The sequence below is a fragment of the Arachis ipaensis genome, chromosome B8, assembly GCF_059453495.1.
Source record: "Arachis ipaensis isolate K30076 ecotype BB chromosome B8, ASM5945349v1, whole genome shotgun sequence".
Taxonomy (NCBI): domain Eukaryota; kingdom Viridiplantae; phylum Streptophyta; class Magnoliopsida; order Fabales; family Fabaceae; genus Arachis; species Arachis ipaensis.
In genome coordinates this window covers 19,087,168-19,111,515 of record NC_142443.1, presented here as the reverse complement: position 1 = coordinate 19,111,515, position 24,348 = coordinate 19,087,168, and the positions used below count along the sequence as shown (strand labels likewise).

Here is a 24,348-nt window from a genome sequence, read left to right as displayed (position 1 = left end):
AGTTTTTTCAGTTTGATTTAATTTTTTAAGGATTTCGAAAATTTAAAATTCAATTTCCTTGTTTTGAAAATCAAATCAAATCTTTATTTTATGAGGTCATGTCTTTTCAAGTCTTTTCAAATGGTGATGAGGATGGCAAAATTCCCCGAGACGCGGGGATCCCTGCGGGGACTGCCCCGAATGGGAATCCGATTGTGGAGAATTTTTCCTGTGGGGATGGGGATGGGGGACAAAATTCCCCCGAAGCAGACGCGGGGACCCGAGCGGGGATCCCCGCCCCGTCCCCGCTATTCCCCGAAATTTATGAATTCCTTGAATTATCCCTTAATAGTTTACTTCTCATATATGTTTTTTAGTCATTTCTCACACACACACACATATATATATACAGAAACCCAAAACTCCTAATCTTTATTTGCATAACCCTTCTTCAATTCAGAGATCTCTAAGGCTATCCATACTCCATCCAACCTCTTTGCAGCCACTCCCTCGTCACCCTTCTCACCGCATCGCCACACCTCACCATGCCATCACCCTTACCGCGTCGTAATTTCTATTTGTGGCATTCCTTTTCGTAACTCTGCCGTCGTGTCCATTCTCCTCTCTATTGCCGCATCTCCCACCTCGTCCACTGCTTTTTTCTTTGACTCGTCGTTGCGTCCCCCATTGCGTTATTTCGAAAGAAGTTACCATCGTGTCATTTAGACTTTTTGTATAAAATCTTGCAGTTTTTGTATAAGATAGATACTTGCAGCTCTATTCATATGGAAATTAATAATTAGTTAGAACTATTATGTAGATGGGGAATGGGGTCCCCGCGGAGAATGGGGATGGGGAGCAATATTCCCCCACGGCAGGGAATGGGGCGGGGATGGGGAGCAAATCTGAGGGCGGGGATGGGGAGCAGGAAGGCATCCCCCGCCCCCGCCCTGCCCCATTGACATCCCTAGGTGATGCAGTTGCATGGTTTTGGAAATCCACTTTTGGGTACGGTTACCAACATTCCCTCTCTTCCCTCCATAACTTCTCCTCAAACCCTTCGGTTTCTTCCCACTCACTTTACTGCTTCCCTTCCCTCAAAAGACTGAAACTAACTAAATGAGGAAGAAGACCATTGCTAAAAGACCTCCTCGTGAAAAAGTGTACAAGCTTCCCTCAAAACCTTCCACTCGCTCCCAAGACCAGACCTTTACTCCATCTCCTTCTCTTCCTACCTCTCCTCCTCGCACTGCTCCCATGGCGCGAACCAAGACCACTCCAAGGTACCCTGCTCCTACCAAACCGACGCCACCACCAAAGACCACACCTTCCAAACCTGGCTCCTCAAAACCTGGTTCTGCAAAGCCTAGCTCTTCCAAAGGCAAACGTCCGGCGACTGAAGAACCCATTCCCGAACCAACTCAACCCAAATCCAGGTCGGTTCCAGTGCGCTCACAAAGAGGTAACCCTCATCGCCCTCTCAAATCTGTTAGAGAACCAGACATTGATCCTTTTGCTCACAAATCATACTACATGGCATCTCACTCAGACTTTAACCCCATCGTTTCAAATCTGCCATGAACCACGATTTTTATGAGGGAGTTATTTAGTATCGTACTCTCTGTCCATCTTTTCTGGCTGATTTACCTGATTTGAAAAAGAAAGGCTTTCCTTTTGTTGAAAATTTGGAGTTTTTAGACTGGAATCACCTTTTCAAAATCAAAAAACCTGTATATCCTCTGTTAGTCAAAGAATTTTATACAAACATGACTCACCATGAAGGAAGTGTGCACTCTTATGTTAAGGGCAGAGACATTATCTTGAATAATGAAACTATCAGTGATTCCTTAAAGTACACTGATGTTGGGCCGTGCGCTTATACATCTATGAAGTGGGATGAAGGTGTTGGTATCTCTTACCATGATGCTTTGGCTCACATTTGTGAACATGTTTCCTTAATTGATGGCATCACACCCACTCACAAAGTCCTAGGATATGAACGTGCTCAGTTGCACCGTATTGTCAACCACATCTTGGTTCCTCAAAGTGGTTCATATCAAAGGGTTTCTTACACTGACACACTTGTTTTGTATGCCCTAATCACTAAAACAGAAATCTCTTTTGCCTACTTGATGGCTAGATACATGTTTGATTCTGTTCGAAGTGTAAAAGATAAAGCACTACCTTATGGCATGTTTTTAACTTGCATATTTGAGTATTTTGGTGTTGACCTGACCAATGAGGACTATGAAAATAGACATTCATACCTAAAAGGGGGTGGTTCAGTGAAACAGAACAAAGGACCCACTAGATCTGAAAGAGTGGTTCTAGATGATGATGATGAAGAGTTCATTCCAGATGACTCTCCTCCTCCTTCCACCGAGGGAACTTCCATCTCCACTGGGAAGAAATCTGCTCTGTTGAATGTGGTCAAGGATGTCGCTCAAGAATTTGTTTCTCAATCAAACCACATGATTGCCATGAGCAAGGAACAAAGGAAGCTAGCTAGCAAGCATGAGAATTTTATGAGAAAATCAAGGGATAGGGTGGCTGTGCTCATGACCTTCATTGATAACCTTCACAATGATGAAGACATTGCCACTGATGTTGAAGAGGAAGCTGCTTCGGAGGGGAATAGTTCTGATGCCTAGAATTGTCTCATGAAAACTGCTGTTGCTGCTCTCTTTTTGTCTCATAAATTCTGTTTCTTTAGCTACTTTTGAACTGTGTTATTTTGGATGACTGTAATAACTCTAGATACTGCTGCACCTGTGATAGTTTATTTAGTACTTTGGACTATGCTCTAACTATTTTCTGCAGGATACGAGACTTTGTTTTTTGTTGATCTTGTTTATTATCCGCCCTTGATGACAAAAGGGGGAGTAATAGTAATAGGCAATAGGATAATATTTCCTTTGGGATCTTTGCTGTGGATTTTTGCTGTTGCAAATACTTGATGGGATTCTAGCTGTTGCTAACACTTGATTTCACATGCTGAATAATTTTTTGCTGCATTAATACTTGCTTTCACATGCTGAATCATTTTGCTGATAATACCAGCATGATATTGGGTTGATTATGTGTGATGTTACTTATTTGATATCCCTTAGCCAAGATAAGTGTATAGCTCTTCATTGTGCTTTCTTTAAGTGTAATGTAAACAGGAACAAAAAGTAAAGAGCATAAATTCAGGGGGAGCTACTGTTGAAAAAGAAAGGGGAGCAACACATTAGCAAGCAACATCATTCAAAGGGAGTTTCTAAACCTTACTCAAATTCATTTCCTTTTGAAGATTGCTTAAACCATGTTTGTCATCAAGGGGGAGATTGTTGAGTTAAGAAATTAACTAAATTAATTAGTGATAACAAACATTATTTTTGGGTAAAATAAATAATTAGTGTTGATTATTTATATCTACTTATAAACTAATTGTTTATTGTTGCAGGCCAAATGTAAATAGCCCAAATGGAATAAAAAGCAATCAGCAAGGATATTGGGCTGAAAGCAAAATTAAGAGCCCAAGGAAAAGCAAAGAAAGAAGCCAAAGAAATCAAATCGGGCCAAGCATACCAATACCCGATCCAAGCCCGATCTGGTTTCAGAAAAGCAAATCCCTCTCTTTTGCTTAACCAAAAGCAACGTTCATCTCTCTCTGACCAAGTCAAATCAGCTTCAGAAAAGTAAGAAAGAGAAAGAGAGAGAGAGAGAGCTTCTTCACCAAGATAGTCACCAAAGAAGCAAGAAAGAGAAACTAAGTTTGAAAGGCAGAAGTCATCTCAACAAATCCAAACCAAATCAAGCTTAGGTTATAGGTAAATCTTTTTCTCATACATGCAACTCGGCTTCATCTCTTCTTCCCAACTCTCTGCTCTATCCGAAATGGGATACAAGGGAAAGAGGATATCTGTTCATCCCTGCTGTGTATCTATGGTCTTAAACAAGACTTAGGGACCAAGTTGGTTCTCAAGGGCTCAGATCATGTTGACCGTTGGAAGATTTCTATGGTTGCTGTTTCATAGCTTTCGGTCAAGATGAGGAAGTCAGAAGGAAAGTTTCTTCTATAAGGATTAAGGTGAAAAAGTGATTCTGTGGGTTGGTGAAGCTCAAGGCTCAAGGTGTTGACCTTGGAAGAAGAACCCAGCAACATGCAAGGAGATAAATGAAGCTTGCTGTTCATTCAGAAAGTAAGGAGAGAAAACCAGAGTGTGAGAACAGTGTTCTGTTAGGAAGTTCCTCTACTTGGATAATGCTTTCTTTCAAAGAAGCATTCGGCCAATACTGAAGAACTGTATCTGAGGTTTGCGAATCCGGTTTTGCACATAGCAAAGAGGCTGCTGATGAAGTCAATCTCCTTCATGTTTTACTGATTGTAATGTACTTTTCTAAGTTTATCTTTCTGTAATTTCTTAAGAGAAAAGGCATTGTGAGAAAGCTTAAGAAAAAGCCATGAGTGGAAAAAGGCTGAGAGATACACTTAAGAGAAAAGCCTAGAGTTATTTTCTGATTTCTTTAGGTTGATTAAGTGTCTTGTATCTTGTACTTGTAAGGTATCCCTTTCTTAGTTGGGTTAGCACTAAGAGGAATAGTTAGGTATTAGCATAGCCAATGTCAAGTTAGGTTAGAACTTGAGTGTGAAAGGATTGGGTTAATCCTGTGAAATTGGTGTATGTAATACTGTTAACTATAGTGAAATTCTTCCATAGTTGTGGAGGAGACTAGATGTAGGTTGCATAGCACAAGGCAACCGAACCAGGATACATGCTGGTGTTAGCTTTTCTCTTCTCTGCTGAGTTCTGTTTTCTGATATTCATGAGACAAAAATAAATTGTCTCATAAATTTCCGCTGCTGAGTTCAAACAGAACCTGAATTGAAAGTTTGTTTAAAAAAGGTAATAACAACAACTTAAAAAGGAAGGCATAGATTCAACCCCCCTTCTCTAAACCTACCACAACCTTCATTTTAGATTAAAAATAATTGACAAAAATAAAAAATTAAAAAATTAGCTTTTCATTTAGTAAAAAAATTTGAACATAAAAAATATTACAAATATAATTTTTTTTATTTTAAAACCATTACATCATCCTATGTCCAAAACCAAAATATATATAACGATATATTTGCAATTATTTCTTGATAAATGTTTAGGGTCCAAAAACAGAAAGAATTCTAATGCATTTTAGAGAAAATAAAAAATGCAGCATTTCTTGAAATTTAAGGTCTAGATTTAACCATAAATTTTAAATCTTAAATTCTAATTCCTACACCTACATTATAAATTTTAAAATTTTGAACTCTAAGTCTTAAATTTTAAATTATAAATCTAAATTATTAATCTAAAATATAATAAATAAAAAGTTATGATTTATTTAATTAACAAAAAATATAACACTCCTTACTCAATAAAAAATAATGATAAGATCCAAAAAAAAGACCACGTTCTCATATTCATAATTTCCTAATAGTATAATAGCGAAAAAAAAGGTTAGAGTGTTAAGCCTATTATTTAAATTACTATAAATAAACGAACAACAAATTATGAAAATGTCCAGGCATAAAATTAATGTGTTTGGACGTGTAAATATTATCAAATTTTGTAATTAAAAAAGTTAAATAATTGTTGAATACTTGAATGAAATGAAATAAATAACTTAAATTCTGATTCTATTATTTTCGTATACCAAATATCATTACTATGAGTGAATAGAATTAGTTATAGTTAGTTGAGAATCTAGTGTCACATGCATGATGACTTGCTCCAGAATTTGGGTACCACACTGATTTTTGTCAGTGCTGTGGACTTAAAAAATAAGCACATGATTGATAAAATTGAGAAGGTGGTGGTGGAGGTGATGGTTGAATATTGAAATAAGAAAATTCAGATTGTTGTGATTGAGAATTGGTGCTATAAGTTTGGAAATTAGGGTCAAATATGTGAAAATAATAGATTTGCACTACATGACCTACTTGTCCACACAATTAGCATTGAGGCCGATTTTCTTGATTTAGTGAAGCGTCCTCCTCATCAATAGGTTGCCTAGTTTTGCTTTAGAATTTAAGCCACCATTTAAAATTCGATTTGGTAAATTTCCAGATTATAAGTGTTTAAAAATTTTTAGTTGTGCTTGCTTTTCACATCTTAGACCATATAATAAGATGAAATTTGCTTCTAAATATGACAAATGTTTATTTTTTGGTTATGATAATAGTTATAAAGGTTATAAGTGCATGACAAAGAAGGTAAGATTCATTATTCTCGACATGCTATCTTTGATGAAACTGACTTTTTATACAAATCAATGTTTTTCTCTAATCAGATTTTTCCAACTAACACCAGATATGCTGCACCTTCTACTACTACTAATGTTACAGAATTGGCAACTTTAACCTTACTATCTACATGCGTTGACCCTCAAGTAACTACAGAAACTCCTCCTCCCAATGATACTTCCCATAATAATATTGTCCCTATTTTAGATCTTGAGATTTGCTTACCATTTGATTTTCTTCACTCTTAACTTTTATAAATTCTTCATTTTTCTTTGCTTTTTTTACTGTAAGACTAATTTCATACACCTCACACGCAACATTAACATCTCTTCCACCAATACAAACACTACCTATGCTAACACCCACATTATGATGACTAGATCTAAAACTAAAAGTTTCCTATCTCAAGCTCTTCGAGCAATTGCTTCAGAATCTTCTGATTTGGTGCAGAATTTATCAAAAATAGCTAGGGAAACAAACTATTCAATGTCCTCATTGATAACAGGATAAGATTCTGAAATTCAACTTCTTAATAAGTGTAAAATATGGGATTTAGTTGAAATCCCACACAATAAGACTGTCATAGGCTTTAAGTAGGACTTTGCAATTAAAAGAGACCCTTTAGGCAACATTATTGGATAAAAAGCAAGGCTTGTACCTAAAGGCTTTTTACAGGTTGAAGAGGTTGACTATGGCCAAATCTATAGTCCAGTTGTGAGGCCTATAACTATACGAGTCATTTTAACTATTGCATTGTCTTCTGGATGGCCATTAAGGCAATTTGATTTCTACAATGCCGTTTTAAATGACGATTTAGAGGAAGAAGTATTTATGCTCCTGATTTCTACAATGCCGTTTTAAATGACGATTTAGAAGAAGAAGTATTTATGCTCCACCTCCTGTTTATCAAATAAAATTAAGAAAAGCAATCAATGGATTGAAATAAGTTCCAAAAGTTTGGTTCAATACATTGACTGCAACCCTGGTCAGATTTGGTTTCACTATAACAAAGTTTAAGATTTCTTTATTTGTCAATCATACTTTTCTTTCTACTACTTTCCTTTTGGTATATATCAATGATATAGTTGTTACTAAAAGTGACAACATAGAAATTGATACATTTATGCTAAAGATCTTTACAAACTTAGTTACTTTCTTGGTTTAGAATTTCTTATCTTACAGATAGTTCGATTTTAGTATTTTAGCAAAAATATGCTAAAGAATTGTTGAAAAAGGAAACAATGAACAATGCCAACCCCATGCTTACTCGTATGTATTTAGCTTAAAACTCATATGTAATGGATTCTTCAATAATATCTTGATGATAAACTCTATTAGTTTTGTTAGTTGTGGAATAACCTACAACAATGCTTTTATAAGCTTTTGAATCAAATATTTTTAAATTTTTTTTGTTGTTTAAAAAAAATATTTACATTTAAAGATATGAAAGTAATTCAAATTTGGTAGATTTTCTTTCCAAAATTCATAAGGAGTTTTTTTTAAAAGTCTTCTTATGATTGTTCTATTTAAGATGTAATATGTCTTGTTCACGGTTTCAGCCTAAAAAAACTTAGGAATTTCACTTTCACATATGTAAACCCCGTTAAATTAAAAAGAAATTAGCCAATAAAATTAATTTTTAATAAAGAAGATTAGAAATGTGAATATTATATTAAATTAGAATAGAGCTCATCGAAATGAGAATTTTGACACCAATTTCAAAGAAATCGGTCTGAAATTAGATCGAACGGGCCAAACCGGTTGAACCGGGCCCGTGGGCCCAACCGGCCAGCATTTAAATGAGCTAAAGCTCATGTTCTTCTTCAAAGATGCAGCAGAAGCAACGCACCAGGGAGGAGAAAAGAAGGGTCCGAACCCTTACGGTAAACTTCTGAACGCCGTAACTCCTCTATCCGAGCTCCGATCGCCGTACCGTTTGCGACCACGCGACCACCGCGTCGAGCACTACACTTCTACCGGAATAATTTTATAGGTAACTCGTTTTTCTGTTTCCAGCCATCTCTTCCCCCCAATTTTGGAAAATTAAGTGGGGATATTGAATTTCTTCGTTCCTTGATATTTTAGGATCCAATTAGCTTGAGGAAAACGTTCACTCTTACTTATGTGAAGTTTGGGTAAGGTGAGGATACCATAATTCTATTTTAATTTTACTAAATTTGAGCTTTAGATATTAAATTAGCTATATATGTGTTATGAATGTGTATTAGGTTGTGAATAAATAATTGGAGCTTGAAATTGTGGATATTGAAACTTGGAGGAAGCTAAACACTAGAGTTTTGTTGAGGTTTTGGGGTTGTGTTGGTTTTAATAAATTGCCTTGATCATTACACGGAATCGGCCAAGGTATGGTTTTGGTTTCTCATAGATAATATATAATGTTTTGATGAAAACATAGGCTAGATGACCATAGGATAGGTTGAAAATGTGGGAATGTGTTAATGCTAATAACCTTGATGGAAATGTGGAATTATATTGTGAATGAGTTGATGAATAATGATTTGTTGAGTTGGTCGTAGGAATTGTGTTAATTAATGTTGTTGATGGGAATTGATGAATGATTATTGATGATGAAAGATTGAGGATTGGTTGAGTTATTTATATATGTGTGTTTGTTGAGTAATGAATGAATTGAGAGTTGGAAATGAATTTGATATTGGAATTGGTTTGGTTTATTAGAAATAATTTGAAAAGGGTTTGAAAGGTAGTTTGGTTGGGACCTGAGTAGGGTGGCAAAGTCCGAATTTTAAAGGAAATGTTGTCAAAATTTTTATAAAAATTAGAGATTTAGTTTGAAGTATTATTTAGACAAATATGGATAAAAGAATTATATTGTTTGGCTTTTATTTATAAAGAAAAGAAATGCATTATGTTTTGGAACTTGATTTATTAAGAAAAGTATTATGTTTTGAGTCTTACTTAGTTAAGAAGAGAATTATGTTTTGAGTATGAATTATTGATGAACGGAATGGGAGGTGTGATTATGATAATTGTTGAATGAATTGAATGATGAAGAGGATGAATTTGATATAAAATTGTTTTGTGGGGATCGTGGTTATTTACCGCCCACGTATGTGCTATTTTCCAATTGAAAACGTCTGTGGAGATCGAGGTGGTTTACCGCCTACCAGGTGAGGATCGTGGTACTGTACCGCTCACCAGTTTTCAAGAGGACGATGTCCGGGTTAGCTACCGGACATGTCGGATTGGCTATATAACTGACAGATGAGACTCATCAGCCATAGGGCAGACATACATCATTTGCATATGTGTATTTTGTTTGATTGTGCATTAATTGAGCTTGCCTACGTGATTATTATGCTTACCTGTTATATTTGCTATCTGCTGTATCTGTATCCTACTTGGGTTTGCTTTGTCTATATTGCTTGTCTGTGCACCGGAGTTTTGGAGGATTGGAGGAAGGCAGAAATTAGGACTTAAGTTAGAAAGGAATTAGAAGTAAGAACCTTAGATAACCTACCCTATTTATGGTTTTCCATTTATAAACTTTAAGATTTAAATCTGAGTGTCGGAGTTTTAGGATCGCCTCTGGCTTTCCCGAGACCTTATATATTATGTATGTGGGAACCATTACCATGCTGAGAACCTCCGGTTCTCATTCCATACTATGTTATTATTTTTCAGATGCAGGTCGAGAGGCATCTTGTTAGGCGTCTGGGCTCTTGAAGCGAAGTGGTTACAGGGTTATTTTGTTATGTTACGATGTATATATATATGTACTTAGTTTCTCTCCACATAACTTGTTCTTTTGATCCTCCTAGAGGTTTATGGAGAGGCAGGATTGTATATATGTACTTTTAGGTTTTGGATATGTATGTATATATATGTAAATATTCTCCGGCCAGTCTTGACTTCGCAGGCTGAGTCAGGAGCTTGTTATCTTGTATCTTTGACACTCTATTCCTACTTCTGTTATTTTATGTTTGATAGTTATGGTTTTCTTAGCACGCAAGTTAACTCTTTCCTTGAGCGTTGCGCTTTTATTTCGCGATTTTTATTTTTCCTATTCTTCAAGACTCCTAGCATATTATAATTCTTCTGCTATTATACGTACTCATTTTATTTTAGAGGTCGTAATATCACACCACCTTCGTTTTACGACTTAAGCGTAAAGTTTAGTGTGGTAAGGTGTTACAATATACAACATAATTCTAGTCATTTCTTAAAGATTTCTATTTCTTCTTTCTACAACACTATTTTATTGGGATATTCTTAGACACAAGAAGTTATGTGAAATTCTAAATTCATTTCAAAAGAATTTAAAAAATTGATTTTCAAATTCTTTACTATAATTACTTCTAATAGAAGATATCTTTTAATTTTTTTCATTCTGAATTCTTTTGTTAAAACCTTCAAAAAGCTGAACATGAGGTATATTTTAATAAATGATAATACATAATGTAATATGTCTATGGGTGAAATCCTGCTGAGATTTTTGTTAGGTTTTCTTTTTTCCCTCTTGTATTTAATTTGATTTATCTTAGTTTAACAATTGTTTTGTTTTGTTTTTTTCAAGCTTATTTCTAAATCACAACTTTCTCGTTTTGCAAATTGCACAACAAAATTCCAATTTGTTAGTACAATAAAACAGAGTTGCAGGATGAAAACAATTTTAATCGGATTGCTCAAACTAACAATACTCTAGTTTAAATATATTTAATTATAGTTTTTTTGGCCACATCTCTGGTGGCCGTGCCCGCAGTAGCTACCGATGGCTACACGTTGACCGACCAATGAAGAGAAGACACGTGCTAGAAAAAGTTGTTTTCATTCATCTCTTTTTAAAATTTAAGCACGGTTATTACTGTAGAAATTAGATTGTAAATAGAGAGATTCTTTATGGCTAGCCATGGCAGTTCCTCTAATGGCTATCTTCCACTGAGTAATAGATGTCGTCTTAGGATTTGTGTTGTAATGGGTTGATGATGTGTTGTAGAACGGAGAACGGTGGAATTAATGGTGGTTGTTCGGAAACATGTAGCGCAAATTTGTGTTGTAATGGGTTGATGATGTGTTGTAGAATGGAGAACTGTGGAATTAATGGTGGTTGTTTGGAAACATGTAGCGCAAAGGAGGAGGTGGCCGTTAGACGTTTTTATTTTTATTTTTAATGAAAATAAAAGTAAGACATGAAAATATGATTGAATATTTTAAAAATATTTTCATTAAAAATATTTTCAAGAATTAGAACAAAGTTAAAAACGCGTTTTGTTTGTTTTCAATTATCACTCTTAAAAACATTTTCAACCCAAAATACAGAATTTTCAGAAAATTCTAACTCAATCATAATTCATACTTCATCTCTATCGATTCTGTGCTGATAATGGTTTTTTGAATTTTTTTTATTTACCTTCAGTGTTAGCATTTTTACCGTAACTAAGACCAGCCAGCAAAAAGTCACATACCCTTTTGATATCTAGGTGTCAAAAACTCATTGGATGGCTCCTTGTAGCCACCATAGTTACAGGAAAACTGACGCCACAGAAAGCCCTTAGTTTTTTAATTTAATTTTAATTTTAATTTCAAATATGAATTCACTAATTGTTTAAGCGAATATTACCACTTCAAGATTGATAATATCTCTTTTGATTTGGGTGATACTACTTCAATATAAAATATATCTATAAAAATTTCTTATTAAATTAAAATAACATTATCAATTTTGAAATAACAATATTCACTCCTTGTTTCTTATTTCTTAAGCAAATTATGAGAGTTGCTGTTTAAAGAAAAACTGACTGTTTATTTCCTTTATTCGAATATTATTGTGGAATCAAGAATTCAAGATAAATCATATGTTTGTAGTGCTTTGCACATTATTGTTTTATGTAGTTTACACATTGTTAATTCGTTATTTGTTACAGCCACAGGTGTTTAGATATAGTATTAGGTTGTTTCATGACCATTAGCAAGATTATCTGCTGCCATGTTTGCACTCGTTTGAACCAGATAAAAAATAAAGGAGAGAAAATCTAAAATAAAAAACGTAAATTAATTACATAAAATATAAAACGTAACAAAATTTAAAATTTAAATTTTAAATTTTAAAATTGTTAAATTTAGTATAAATTTTGTAAAATCGACTAATTTATTTAAAATTATAATATCAAAAAATTTTAAAAACTAAATCAAAATTCTAGTTATTATGCTATAGTTGTTGGTTATTAACTTCTTTTTAATTGCCAAATTAATCCTTTTTTTTTTTTGTAAAATTTCCATAGTTATATAATACTGAATAGTAGGACAATTACCTTTTTTTTTTAATACACACTACTACCAATTGGAGGCCTCTTTAGGTTTTCCTTTTCAACATTTTTATCCAAATTAAAGTGCAAACATGATTCTACCACAGAAAATTAGTTACTACTTTTCTTTTAGAGAAAATGATGTTTGCATTATATTTTGTACATATATTTCTTGTATATCTTCTTTTTATAATATAAATAACAAACTTTATACACATTCATTTCTTGTACGGTAGCTCTCAACCAATTTCTTAAATGCATGTGTGATTGGAGTAGAGATACAATGGTCAAAATCAGAATTGAAGAAACACATGCAGTTAGTAACATGATCCAGAATAGCATCTTTGAAAACATTGTTCCCAGTAGGCAGAGTAAGAAAAAGAACCATGAACTTCGTCAAAATGGAGTGCTTTCTTGAAAAATCTTCTCCAAGAGTAGTGGCCATGAAAGTAACGATCAGAAACAAAGACTTGAAGAACTTGTCGAGAAACTCTAGCAGATTTGCGAGTTTTGTTTTTCCTTTCATTATGCCGGAACTCATTCCTTTCAATGTAGCACTTTGTGGATTGCATTGAACGGCTGAGAAGTTTAACTGATATAAGCCTTTATTTCGGCTCAGGGGAAATTGATCGAAATTCATTTCAGCGCACTGGGGAAAATCTGTGGGGCTAAAATTCAAACATGCAAGAATTTTCAAGTAACTGATATATGCCAATCCCATTTCACTAACTTGAACAGTTTTGTTAGAAAAAGTAACTTGTGCCCTATCTAAACTTTATATGTAAATTCATCACCAATTTATGCATACTTTATAGTTGCCTCTGCAATGTGATTTCTTTAAGCTCAGTTGAAGTTGTAAGTATTTACTCACACCGTTGATTTTTCTCCATTGCAGATAGGCTGAATCTTAGAGCGGCTAGTGAATATAGATATCTTAATCACAGTGACTGCATGACAATAGGTGGTGTTAATGATGCTAAAAAATTAAGACACGTAAAACTAGTGAAAGAATGTTTTGGGACAGGGGTGCTAACTTTACTTATCAATGGTTTCAATTTGTAGTGTGATTGGTCTCTATGTTAGTCCTTAACAGTATAGTGAACAAGTTAAACAACAGTTTCGATTGGGTATAGTTCAAAGTGATGAGCATTCAAATAGTAAAAGGTGATCGTTTGGTCTAATAGTTGTGGAGTTGTGGAATATAAGAGAAAGGAGTCTTTGATAATTAGTTGGCCAGAAAAAGATGCCATATGTAATTTTCCTTTCTTTCTTTCTTCCATTTACGCTTGTGTAATGCTGTGTATTACTTGTGTTGTCACTAACAAGAAAAAAAGTGCTTAATGGATACAATCATTAAGCTTTCTATCGGTAATGCAACTTAAGGCTAGTAAATATGCTGCCCAAACATAATTTATTAAAGAAAAAATCTATATATGATGTTTAATTTGTTATCGAGGTTCCAATTCTGTAACGCTCAATTCGTTTTTACAAGAGGAGGAACTTGTGCCTTCAGAAGATTCAGCAACAAAAAACGTAGGATATTTGGGTTGAGGTAAATCAATTTCAGTTCCAAGCATGAGAACCACTGATGACATGGTTGGCCTATCTTGGGGATGCTGTTGTGCACATAGGAGGCTAATGTGGATGCAACGTTGCACTTCAGACACATTCCATGTCTCCTTCAACCATTCATCCACCAATTCTAATGACCTTCCTTGTTTCCATAGATCCCATGCCTATTACACACACATTTTAGTAATGTTATCAACTTGGATATAGTCAAAAGGCTTAAATGTCTCAATTAGATGGTGATATAAGTTAAATATCAACTAGGAGATTCAATAACACATTGACATTTAACATTATGTCACCTTTGACAGAGCATTACAATAAATATCAAAATTAAATAATTTAATCTTTGTAGATCCTCCAAAAAAAAATTGCAAAATTCAAAATACAAATCACAAATTTTGCCGGACTAAAAACTTAATGTGAGGTATACCAAAAGAGGAAGAAAAATTATCAAACTCACATGTCCATATAGGTTGGCATTGGAACTTGGATAATAAAATCTTCTATTTTTTCTTCCTGATATTATCTCGAGTAGCAAAATACCGAAACTAAAGACATCAGATTTTACCGAAAAATTTCCATGAACAGCATATTCAGGTGCCATGTATCCACTTTAGATAGACAAAATAAAAATTATGCATTGATTAGTAAACACTCAAAAAGTTTTAATTTTTCTATAAGAGAATATAAAAGAAATGTAGAGTTCAACTTACACAGTTCCCACTACTCTATGTGTATTTCCTTTACTTTGATCTCCTCCAAAACTTCTAGCTAAACCGAAATCTGAAATCTTTGGATTCATTTTACTATCTAATAGAACATTACTTACTTTAAGATCTCTATGTATAATCCTTAGTCTTGAATCTTGATGAAGATATAATAAGCCCCTAGCAATTCCACAAATGATGTTAAAGCGCTTAGGCCAATCCAAAGTCTTCTTTCGCATTTGATCTAGTCATGATGCAATGATATTTTCATCAAAATTAGAATGCTGTCAAAATTGACTATAACTACATAGAGGAATGTTATATGCATTATTTTTGTGTATATTTCTCTTATACATCTTCTACAGTTGATATTAAAAGTAATTGATAAAATGTGAGAGTAGTAGGTTTTTTTTCTCTTTTATACTGTAAAAAGAGTGTACAAAAGAATATATACAAAAATAATGCAAACATCAGTTAACATCATTTCTCTAACTATATATGTAACTAGAGACATAGGGTAGCTTGTTGGGTACTAACCAAAAATAAAATAGTCTAAACTTCTGTTAGGCATGTATTCATATACCAACAATTTCTCTTCCTCATGAATGCAACAACCAAGAAGTTTTACAAGATTACGGTGTCGAAGTTTGGCTATTAGTTTGACCTCAGTTTTAAATTCATTTAAACCCTGTCCAGAACTACTTGAAAGTCTCTTTACAGCAATTTGTTGTCCATCATCTAATACGCCCTGAATAACAGATGGCATATACAAATTAATTAATATTCCCTTAGTTGCATACTCAGTACTTGTATGTTCTACAAGCAGTAATTTAGCAATGTTAGAACCTCACCTTGTATACAGGTCCAAAACCACCTTCTCCAAGCTTGTTATTGAGAGAAAAGTTATCAGTAGCCATAGCTATTCTTGATAGGTCAAGTAATGGAAGCTCCAGATCCCCTTCTTGTTCATTGGCATGACTAAGCATCTCACCAATCCTTACATCTCCCAATGCTATTCTCAAAGGGAAGATAGTATGAAAATAATGGTCTAAGAGAGAAATTTATTATGAAGTGTGAACTACAGAATGAGCAAAAGAAGAAATAGTGAAAGTTCGGGTAATATAATGAATTTATGAACTACAGAACATTTTATTTTATATAAAGGATAATCTGAAATTTATTCCGCACATAAGCACCCAAGTTCAGATTTCGTTTAAGAAAAATGTTAGTTGAACAAGGTATTTATATAACCCAAGTTTAACAGTCTTTCTTCTTCTTATGCGTCTCTCCTGTTTTTCTTCAATTGGTCTTTGTTGTGCTAATAAGCTATTGGACTAACTTGATTACCAGAATGAGTAGTCATGTATCATCACCGTTCTCTTTATTATCCAAAAAGATAGCACAATTATAATTTCTCAAATATTACTAAGCAGGAGGAATGTACCTTGTGGGTCTGTTCTTTTGGAGAGCATGTACCAAGAAGCCAAGATCATACCCAAAATCACAACAGCGGCGCTGCCAACAACTACTCCCACCACCTTATGGTCGCTGCGCCGGTGACTTCGGCCTCCGGGCTCTGATAGATTAATACCCGGTCATGGCAGACAAATAACATTAGAATTTACAAGAGAAACGAAAGAAATCAAATCAAACCTGCATGGTCTAAAGCAGGCATTCGTATATAAAGATATTGGCGTCCTTCCTGTATGACCCTAACATCAAACAGATCACCACTCCACAATTTGCATTCACCACTCCCAATTTCTGTATAAGCCGCCATGCAAGAACAATTACTCTTGCATTTCTCCTTGCAACCCTCGGCTTCCGAACTTTGGTTGAAGAAAGAATGATAATAAGACGTGCCAGTGGGTTCTTGGAACACAGCATAGGCAACGAACACGTCGGTGCTACAATTGAGTGGTTTCTTTCTGACGCAGCCGTGCGTGTAGTCGAGGCTATCGAAGGCAGTGGGAGACTTGGGTGTGAAACCATCCAAGCATCCACAAGCTAGCGGCTTATTAACATCGCAGTTCCCATTGGGTCCGCAAATTCCAGGGAAGTCGCAGTAGCTTTCGTTCCCTCCAGAAGAGGATGATACGCTGTCGTTTTGGCTCTCTTCAGTTAATAGAAAATGAGCACTGCTAATTAGCATCAAACTCAGAACCACTTCCATCATCTGCTTTTTATTTTTTCGTTGTTGTGATGAGTTCCAATTCCAGGCCGCAGGATGAGGACATGGATTGGAACTCAAGGTGGAGGGAAGTCCGCTAGTTCTCTCTTTTTTTTTTCAACCCGAAAAAAGAAAAAAGGTTGACTTAAATCGATCCGCAGTTGACCCGCATTGCTAGCAAGTGCTAGTTTCACACTTTCACTTGGATTTTTTTTTGCTTCCTCTGTGTGCCAGTTTCGATCCAAGGACCTTATGGTTAAGAGCAATGCTAATAACCCACAAGTTACTTGGGAAACTAGCCTTTCACTTGGATTTTGTTTTGAAGGAAGCTGACAACTTGTGAAGAGAATGAAGTTGCGTGAATAAGTCTTTTTCATGGTAATTAGGCCCGTGTAAGTAACCAACTTAATTAAGTTCATTTTGATAAAATAATTTAAACAATAAATGATTCTGTTAAAAATAATTTATAAATAAGTTTTTTTTATCTAGATTTTTTACTCTAAAAGTGCTTATTTTATAGAAATATAATGAAAAGTAAAAATATTATGAGAGAAGTTATTTTTTTTAACTTCTCTATAAACTCCAAAATAGCTTCTTAGAAAGTTGTAATTTAGTTTTGAAAATTGCACCAAACATTAATACTACTACTTTTCATAAGTCAAAAGTAAAAAAAAAACTACTTCTAGAGTTTCCTAAACGGGCCCTTAGTCTCCATAAAGATTTACTCTTTAATTCTTCACATTGGATCATCGTGTGATCATGTAAAAACTCAGGTGAAGTTGACTTTCACGTGAAGTTGATACCTGAGAGTCGTTAGATAAAAATTTAGTCAAATCAGATAAAACATTGAACGGCTCTCAGGTATCAACTTCACGTGAAGTCGACTGCATCTGAATTTCCACCATAAAATATACATAATATAAGATTTAGGTTGTTTTACTTAAATAAATTAAAGAGGAACCAAAATGACATGAATCTCCTAAAAATTTTTTAACACATTAATCATCTCTTTCTATATATATATATATATATAAATCGTCCAAGACCATTGAAGTTTAGGTTTATTAGTTAAACAATACAGTTTAGGACAATTTATGTTTAAAACTCCTTTTATAAAATGAGCATAAATTGTTCTAAGATAATGAATATTTAAAAGTATAATTAAATCGTCCCAAGATATTAAAAGTAACATTTTGGGTTAAGTTCGATTTTGGTCTCCAACGTAGAGGTCGAAAATCGAAATCGTTCCCAATTTTTTTTTTGCTACGAAATGGTCACCAAAATTTCAGTTTGTTTTAAAATCGTCCCTCGGACGAAAATACCCTTCTCCCTTCACCCCAAAATCAACCACCACCACCACCACCAAAACAGAAACCTACGCCCAATCAGGACCACCACCACCACCATCAGTATCATCATGGTCATCATCATCTTCATCAGAACTTTCCCCAAAATCAACAAAAATCAATCAGAAGTCCAAGCTGAACAAGAACCCACCACCACCACCATTATCATCATGGCCTCATCATCATCATCATCAGAAAATTCAAGCAACATACACAGATTTCAAATTCAATTAACAAATTCAGCAACAACAATATTCCAAATTCAAATTCAGTAACAACAATATTCCACAACAAATTTCACAAAAAAAATTCAAAATTTCACATAAAAACCAATTCACAGAAGAAGAAGAAGAAGAAGAAGCTGGTTGTGGTGCTGTGCGATGCGGCAGGCGGCAGGGCGGCAGCGCGGTGGTAGTGCGGTGCGGTGCGGCAGGCGGCAGGGCAGCAGCGCGGTAGGGCGGCGATCCCCCTTCTCTCCCCCCTCCTCCCCCTCCTCCCCCCCTTTTCTCACGCCCCCCCTTCTCTCTTTCCTTACCCCCACTTCTGTTATCCCTTTCTTTCTTTTTTTTTTATTTATTTTATATTTATTTTATTTTATATTTTTTTATTGATGGGTAATTTAGTAATAAAAAAATAAAATTGATAAAAATGACGATTTTAAAACAAGCTGAAATTTTGGGGACCATTTTGTAGCAAAAAAAAATGTTGGGGACGATTCCGATTTTTGACCTCTACGTTGGAGACCAAAATCGAACTTAACCCTAACATTTTTCTAGCTTAAAACATACTTGGGTAGGACGATTTACGTGAGAATAGGTAAAACACAAAGATTCAGCACAACTTATGTGTGAATGGTTAAAGCGCAAAAGCCTGTGACGATTTACGTGGAGAGAAAGTCTATAAATTAAGGGGTATGACATAACTCGTGTCTAAATGTGTAGAAAGAAAAAAAAAATGTTTGAGAGTGTGTTGTTGTTAATTCATCACCAAAAAAAAAATGAGGAGTGCTAGGGGGCCAGCAATTTTTGTGTTTTGTAATCATCAATTAGTCATCAATAGTCTTTTTAATGGTGTGAGATTACATCCAATGGTAGGAGATCATTCACTTTTCTTTTGATGGTTAAGTGCTGGCCACAAAACACAAAAGTTGCTGGTCTTAGACTTTTCAAAAAAAATTAATAAAAACACAAGTGAGGGTGTTATTTTTTTTAGTAAAAAGCATATTGGTGTTTGATGGATTTACAAAATAACCTAGTACAGAAATAGGGAAAGTGTAGCAAAAAAAAGTGTGAAGTAAGTATTTTTTTTTTTTAGAATTTCTATCTCACTTAACAAGACTATGTTAAATTTGAAAATTATGAAATTCAAGATGATGAAACATGCGAGTTATATTTCATAGTCAAGTTAAATTTCCATATTTGGGTGCTATGGAGTTATTTGCGAAGATGGTTGATGTGGATGGTAGTTCAAGTGGATCTACCCCAAATTCTCCAACTGGCGGGATAGAGGGTAGTTATAGTGTCATTCCAACAGGTCAATAGGTTAGTGCCTACGTGTCATCCTTGTCATTTGCAGTAGATTTGCATGTCTAGGCAGATAATGGAGATGACTTGGTTGATGTGCGTACCTTTGGGGAGCTTGCACCTACAATGAGATTAGAGCAGCACTTGTATTGGAAGGTGCACTTGTATTCATGGAGGTCAGAGATAGAGATCCAATTACAAAAGCTTTAAGAGACAATGATTCAGATTTAGATCCACCCATTATTGGTGATGATAGCGACAGTGAAAGAGACACAACATCTGTCGGAAGATCTCAAGTCCAGTCAAGCTCTCAGACACAACAGCACCATCTTCACTTCTCTAATTTGGATCTTGAGACAATGAACCAATCTGTATTTCCAAATCAACAACTCCCTACTATTCATAGAGATGGACTTGGGATGTTTGGCATAGACGAGTTTAAAATCGGCAAGCGATTCCAAAGCAAAGAGAAAGTTATACTCACAGTGAAGAGTTATAATATTCGCTAAGGTGTTGAGTATAAAGTGTGTGCAGTTTGAGAATGAATGTAACTGGTTGATACGTATGACTATGATGCAGAAAAAAGACTACTGAAAAGTAAAAAAATACAACGGGTCGTACACATGTTTAACAACAAAGATATCCACTGATCATATGCAGTTTGATTATCATATCATAAGTACGTCGATACTATGATTGTTTATGGCAGATGCATCAATCTTTGTGAAGATTTTGCAGAATGTGGTAGCATCAAAATATGGTTTCAAGCCAAGTTAAAGATAGAAAAGTATGGCTATAACTAAGCTAAAGACGATCGCACATATATATAGAGAGAGATTGAGAAGAGTCTTACCACCTAGTTTCAAAATGGGTCCTGAGAGTTCAAATATATATGCCTGGTACTATAGCTTTGTTTACGTACTTCTCCTATTAGAACGGTGGATGACTCGAACAACAACTAAAGACATTTCAAAACATAAAACTAATTCAATGGTATCATCAACAACTAAAAAACGTGAAAAACACTTCTCATCAATTACTAGTCACTAATATATCATGTTAATACATATACATTACAAAATGAATCTGACCACATGCGCAATAACGTCTAACTGGTACATGTCTCCCTTTCGTAAGGCAGCCATCCTCCCTAAGCCATCTCTAAGTGATCATAGCTCTGCTATTCTTTGCCGTATTTCGGTGCACGCCGTTGTCCAAACCACCCTCTTTCGCATACTACTGTTCACTTGCGTCGCCAACAACTTGTCGTTGATGAGCATGCTACCTCCTTCTTCTTCCAATCTCCTGTTAGCAACAAGCTTCACGGCGATGACAATAGCTTCCAATTGATCAGACCTTAATCATGAAATGCTATTGAGCTTATTCCTTCCGTATAAAACGTCCTTGCCTTCTGCCAGTTAAAAGAACACATAAATCGTTCCAAACAATTATATTTTACTCTTCTTCAGCATTAAATATGGTACTTATGGATGATTAACGTGTATATACCATGACCCTAAATATCCTGAGACGATTAACTAGTTGTTTTTGCCCTAGTGGTTAATTAACTAACCTAAAGTTAACTAGGCTGTGATGATTTACATAAAAATAGGAAGAGAGAATTCATGTGTTAGAAATTGATTTAGGGAATTCATATAAATTTGAATTCTCTTTGTTTTATTTAGGTAAAAAGGCCCAGAGATATAGAGTAATAAGAAAGATCTATACATGTTATTGACCATAGTTATCAGACTGAATCGGCAATCAATTCCGTTAGAGTACTAAATTATTGGGTTATTAATTCAATCATTGAATTATTAGTTGAATTGGTTGAACCGATTATAATTAAATAATTATATAAATATTTTTTCGCAATAAGTGTCTTTTTATAATTTTATTTTTATCTTAAAATAATTATAATATTCAAAGTTTACTAATTTATTAATTATTTTATACTTATTGTGTTATTATTTATTTATTTATATTATAATTATTTATTAAAAATAATATTGGTAGCTATTATATAATTATCGAAAGAAAAAAATATATTATGATTAATGAAGGATAATTCTTTTTAATGTATATATGTTTAGTAAAGTTTATATTTTTATTAATAATGGTACATAATTAAAAATATAATTAGTTTAAAAATATAAATTAAAATTAAATTAAATATCTATAAAATTAAATTCAAGGATTACTATATGATTAATTTTTGTCATATATAGTATTAAGAAGCATCACATGATGCTTCTGTTCGAATCTCTCTCTCATGATTTTTTAATTTAACTTTTGTTGGTGTATTGGTTCGGCGATACGCTGGTGCATCATATCGTTGACCCGTGCAAGTCAGAGCGATTCAAAGTATAAATCGGTTCATTGACTGATTTAACTACAAGTCTGGTCCAGAACACTAATTGAACCAATCAGACAACGGGTTCAACCATAGTGTTCCTGTTCGAACCTTTCTCCTCATCATGATTTTTGAATTTAATTTACCTGCGGAAGCTTCTTTCGTGGTTTGGCAGTATGCTAGTGCATTGTGGATCCATGCAGGTTAGGAGCGGTTCGAAGTGCAAATCAGTCAATTTTAACAAATTTGACCACTGTTGACTAGTTTAACTATAAGTCTGGTCCAAAGAACTAATCAAACCAATCGGATTATAAGCTCATCGATTTTTTAGTCAAATTTGTCGGTCCGCTCCAATTCTTAAACAGTATTATTAACTATTAAAAATTTAGTTATATGATAACATGGTATTAATAAAGAGAGATTCTACTAAACATTTTAGAGAAGAAAGGAATAAAAATTGTATATATATTGTAGAGTTAATAGTCAAAATCGTCCTTGAAAGATATTCCGATTTTCATTTTCATCCTCGAAAGATAAATTTAATCAAAATCGTCCTTGAAAGATTTAAAATTAATCACGTTAATTCCTCCGTCCATTCTATCACTAATGAAGTTAAATTAGAGCCCCAACCCAACGATCCAACAGCTTTCCTTCTCCTCTACACGTCTCACAGCCTCCATGCCAGTTCCAACAGCTGCTGCCTCTTCGTCGATGCTATTCTTCCAGTGATGGTCTTTATTCCAACTTGGCGGTGTCCATGGAAGAGCACAGAGGAAGACTGACACAAGCAGAGCAGATCGGTGCAAGTTGCAGTGGAGGAAGAGACCACGTTCCACCAGAAGCCAGCAGTGATGATTGAGGAATAGAATAGAGAGGAGTTAGAGGGCGCAGCGGCGGCGATCTCTGCATCATTGGGTGGAGGGTGTTCTGCAAAACAGCAGCTACCTATTCCCAAAATGCCAACCTCTCAATCGGAATCAAATGCTTAACATAAAACTAACCAATATTTTGATTACCAACAACACCAGTCCCTGCAGCATTCTCAGCACCACGTTTCTGCTTGTTAATGTCCTCCTTTGAGTGAGGCACAGGTGCCAAATCAGAAGGCACACTGGTCTTGTAGCTGTTATGGTTTTCTTTGGTTCTATTAGTAGTGGCAACCACCCTGTCACCACCCTTGGGAGACTTGGAACAAAGACCCCATATATTATATCAAAGTTTCAATCTTTGAGCAACTGGGGTTCTGGGATTGAAATCCCGAAAAATAAGAAATAGGTATAGAGTAGCAAGTGTGTATGTTCATCTAAATCAGGAATCAATAGAGAAGAAGGGTTTCAGTGTTGGTGGCAAAAAGAATAATAGAAAGGGATGGAAGAGGAGGAGAAAAGAAATTATGGGATTGGAACAAAGAGAAGAACTGCGGGTAAGGACTGGCAGCATCGTGGTAGAGGAACGTACAGGGACTGACGATGATGTGGAACACCTTGCAGGGCGGCAGCGTGGTGGAGCTTCAGGTAGAAGATGAAGAAGCTGTTGAATGTGGGAAGAAAGAACACTATTTCTGGCTGGGTTTGGGTTTGGGTTAGATTGGAAGCGGGTATGATCCGGATCTGGTTTGGGTTGAGTTGTGAAGCTAATTGCCACGTCAGCAAACTTAACGTCGTTAGTGACAGAATGGACGGAGGGACTAACGTGATTAAGTTTAAATCTTTTGAGGACGATTTTGATTAAATTTATCTTTCGAGGATGAAAATGAAAATCGAAATATCTTTCAAGGACGATTTTGACTATTAACTCATATATTGTAATTAAGGATATTTACTATATAATTAGTTACAACTAGTGTGAGAATCAAAGTAGTGTATCAGTGGAATTTTCATACTTGGTATAGAATTAATTATTCCAATGTTATCTAAAATACCATATCTTTTAACATACACTACTTGTTCTTAGAGGTACTTATTAAGCATATCCAAAAACTTGCACTATGATGCATACTTTAATTTGCTGATAAAATCGTTGTTATGGGAGAATTGCAAAAAGATTTAAAAAGTTAGATATGTGGAAACAAATTTTGGAGATACATGATTCATGTATTAGTCACTCTAAGATAGAGTATATTGAATGGAAATTTTTAGCAGATGAA

At 34.8% G+C, this 24,348-nt stretch overlaps 1 protein-coding gene and 1 long non-coding RNA gene across 3 annotated transcripts; one reads left to right on the top strand and one right to left on the bottom strand.

Annotated features, from left to right (window-relative positions):
- The first annotated feature begins 8,087 nt into the window (after positions 1–8,087).
- On the top strand, positions 8,088–10,221 carry LOC110265768 (uncharacterized). Its single transcript, XR_015895949.1, has 4 exons — positions 8,088–8,240; positions 8,333–8,387; positions 8,476–8,611; positions 9,911–10,221. It is a non-coding gene; the product is annotated as an uncharacterized LOC110265768 (long non-coding RNA).
- A 3,535-nt stretch (positions 10,222–13,756) lies between these two features.
- Positions 13,757–17,210, bottom strand: LOC107612677 (G-type lectin S-receptor-like serine/threonine-protein kinase SD1-1). Of its 2 annotated transcripts, XM_016314382.3 has the most exons (7): positions 16,464–17,210; positions 16,255–16,386; positions 15,662–15,822; positions 15,348–15,558; positions 14,817–15,054; positions 14,564–14,714; positions 13,757–14,267 (listed from the first exon to the last, which is right to left on the bottom strand). In XM_016314382.3, exons 1-7 carry the CDS (start codon positions 16,984–16,986, stop codon positions 13,980–13,982), a joined length of 1,704 nt encoding a protein of 567 aa, XP_016169868.1. In that variant the 5' UTR covers positions 16,987–17,210; the 3' UTR covers positions 13,757–13,979. The 2 variants fall into 2 exon arrangements, with proteins under 2 accessions (XP_016169868.1, XP_020964676.1); XM_021109017.2 differs by lacking the exon at positions 14,564–14,714 and having other exon boundaries at positions 14,933–15,054.
- Between the last annotated feature and the right edge of the window lie 7,138 nt (positions 17,211–24,348).

Excerpts from the sequence above, each read along its gene's own strand:
- LOC107612677 (XM_016314382.3), bottom strand. The coding sequence starts at position 16,986 with ATGATGGAAGTGGTTCTGAGTTTGATGCTAATTAGCAGTGCTCATTTT. Across the intron at positions 15,559-15,661 it reads GTTTTGGACCTGTATACAAG|GGCGTATTAGATGATGGACA; the intron begins GTGAGGTTCTAA and ends TCTGTTATTCAG. Across the intron at positions 14,268-14,563 it reads ATGCCAACCTATATGGACAT|GCATGGGATCTATGGAAACA; the intron begins GTGAGTTTGATA and ends TGTGTGTAATAG.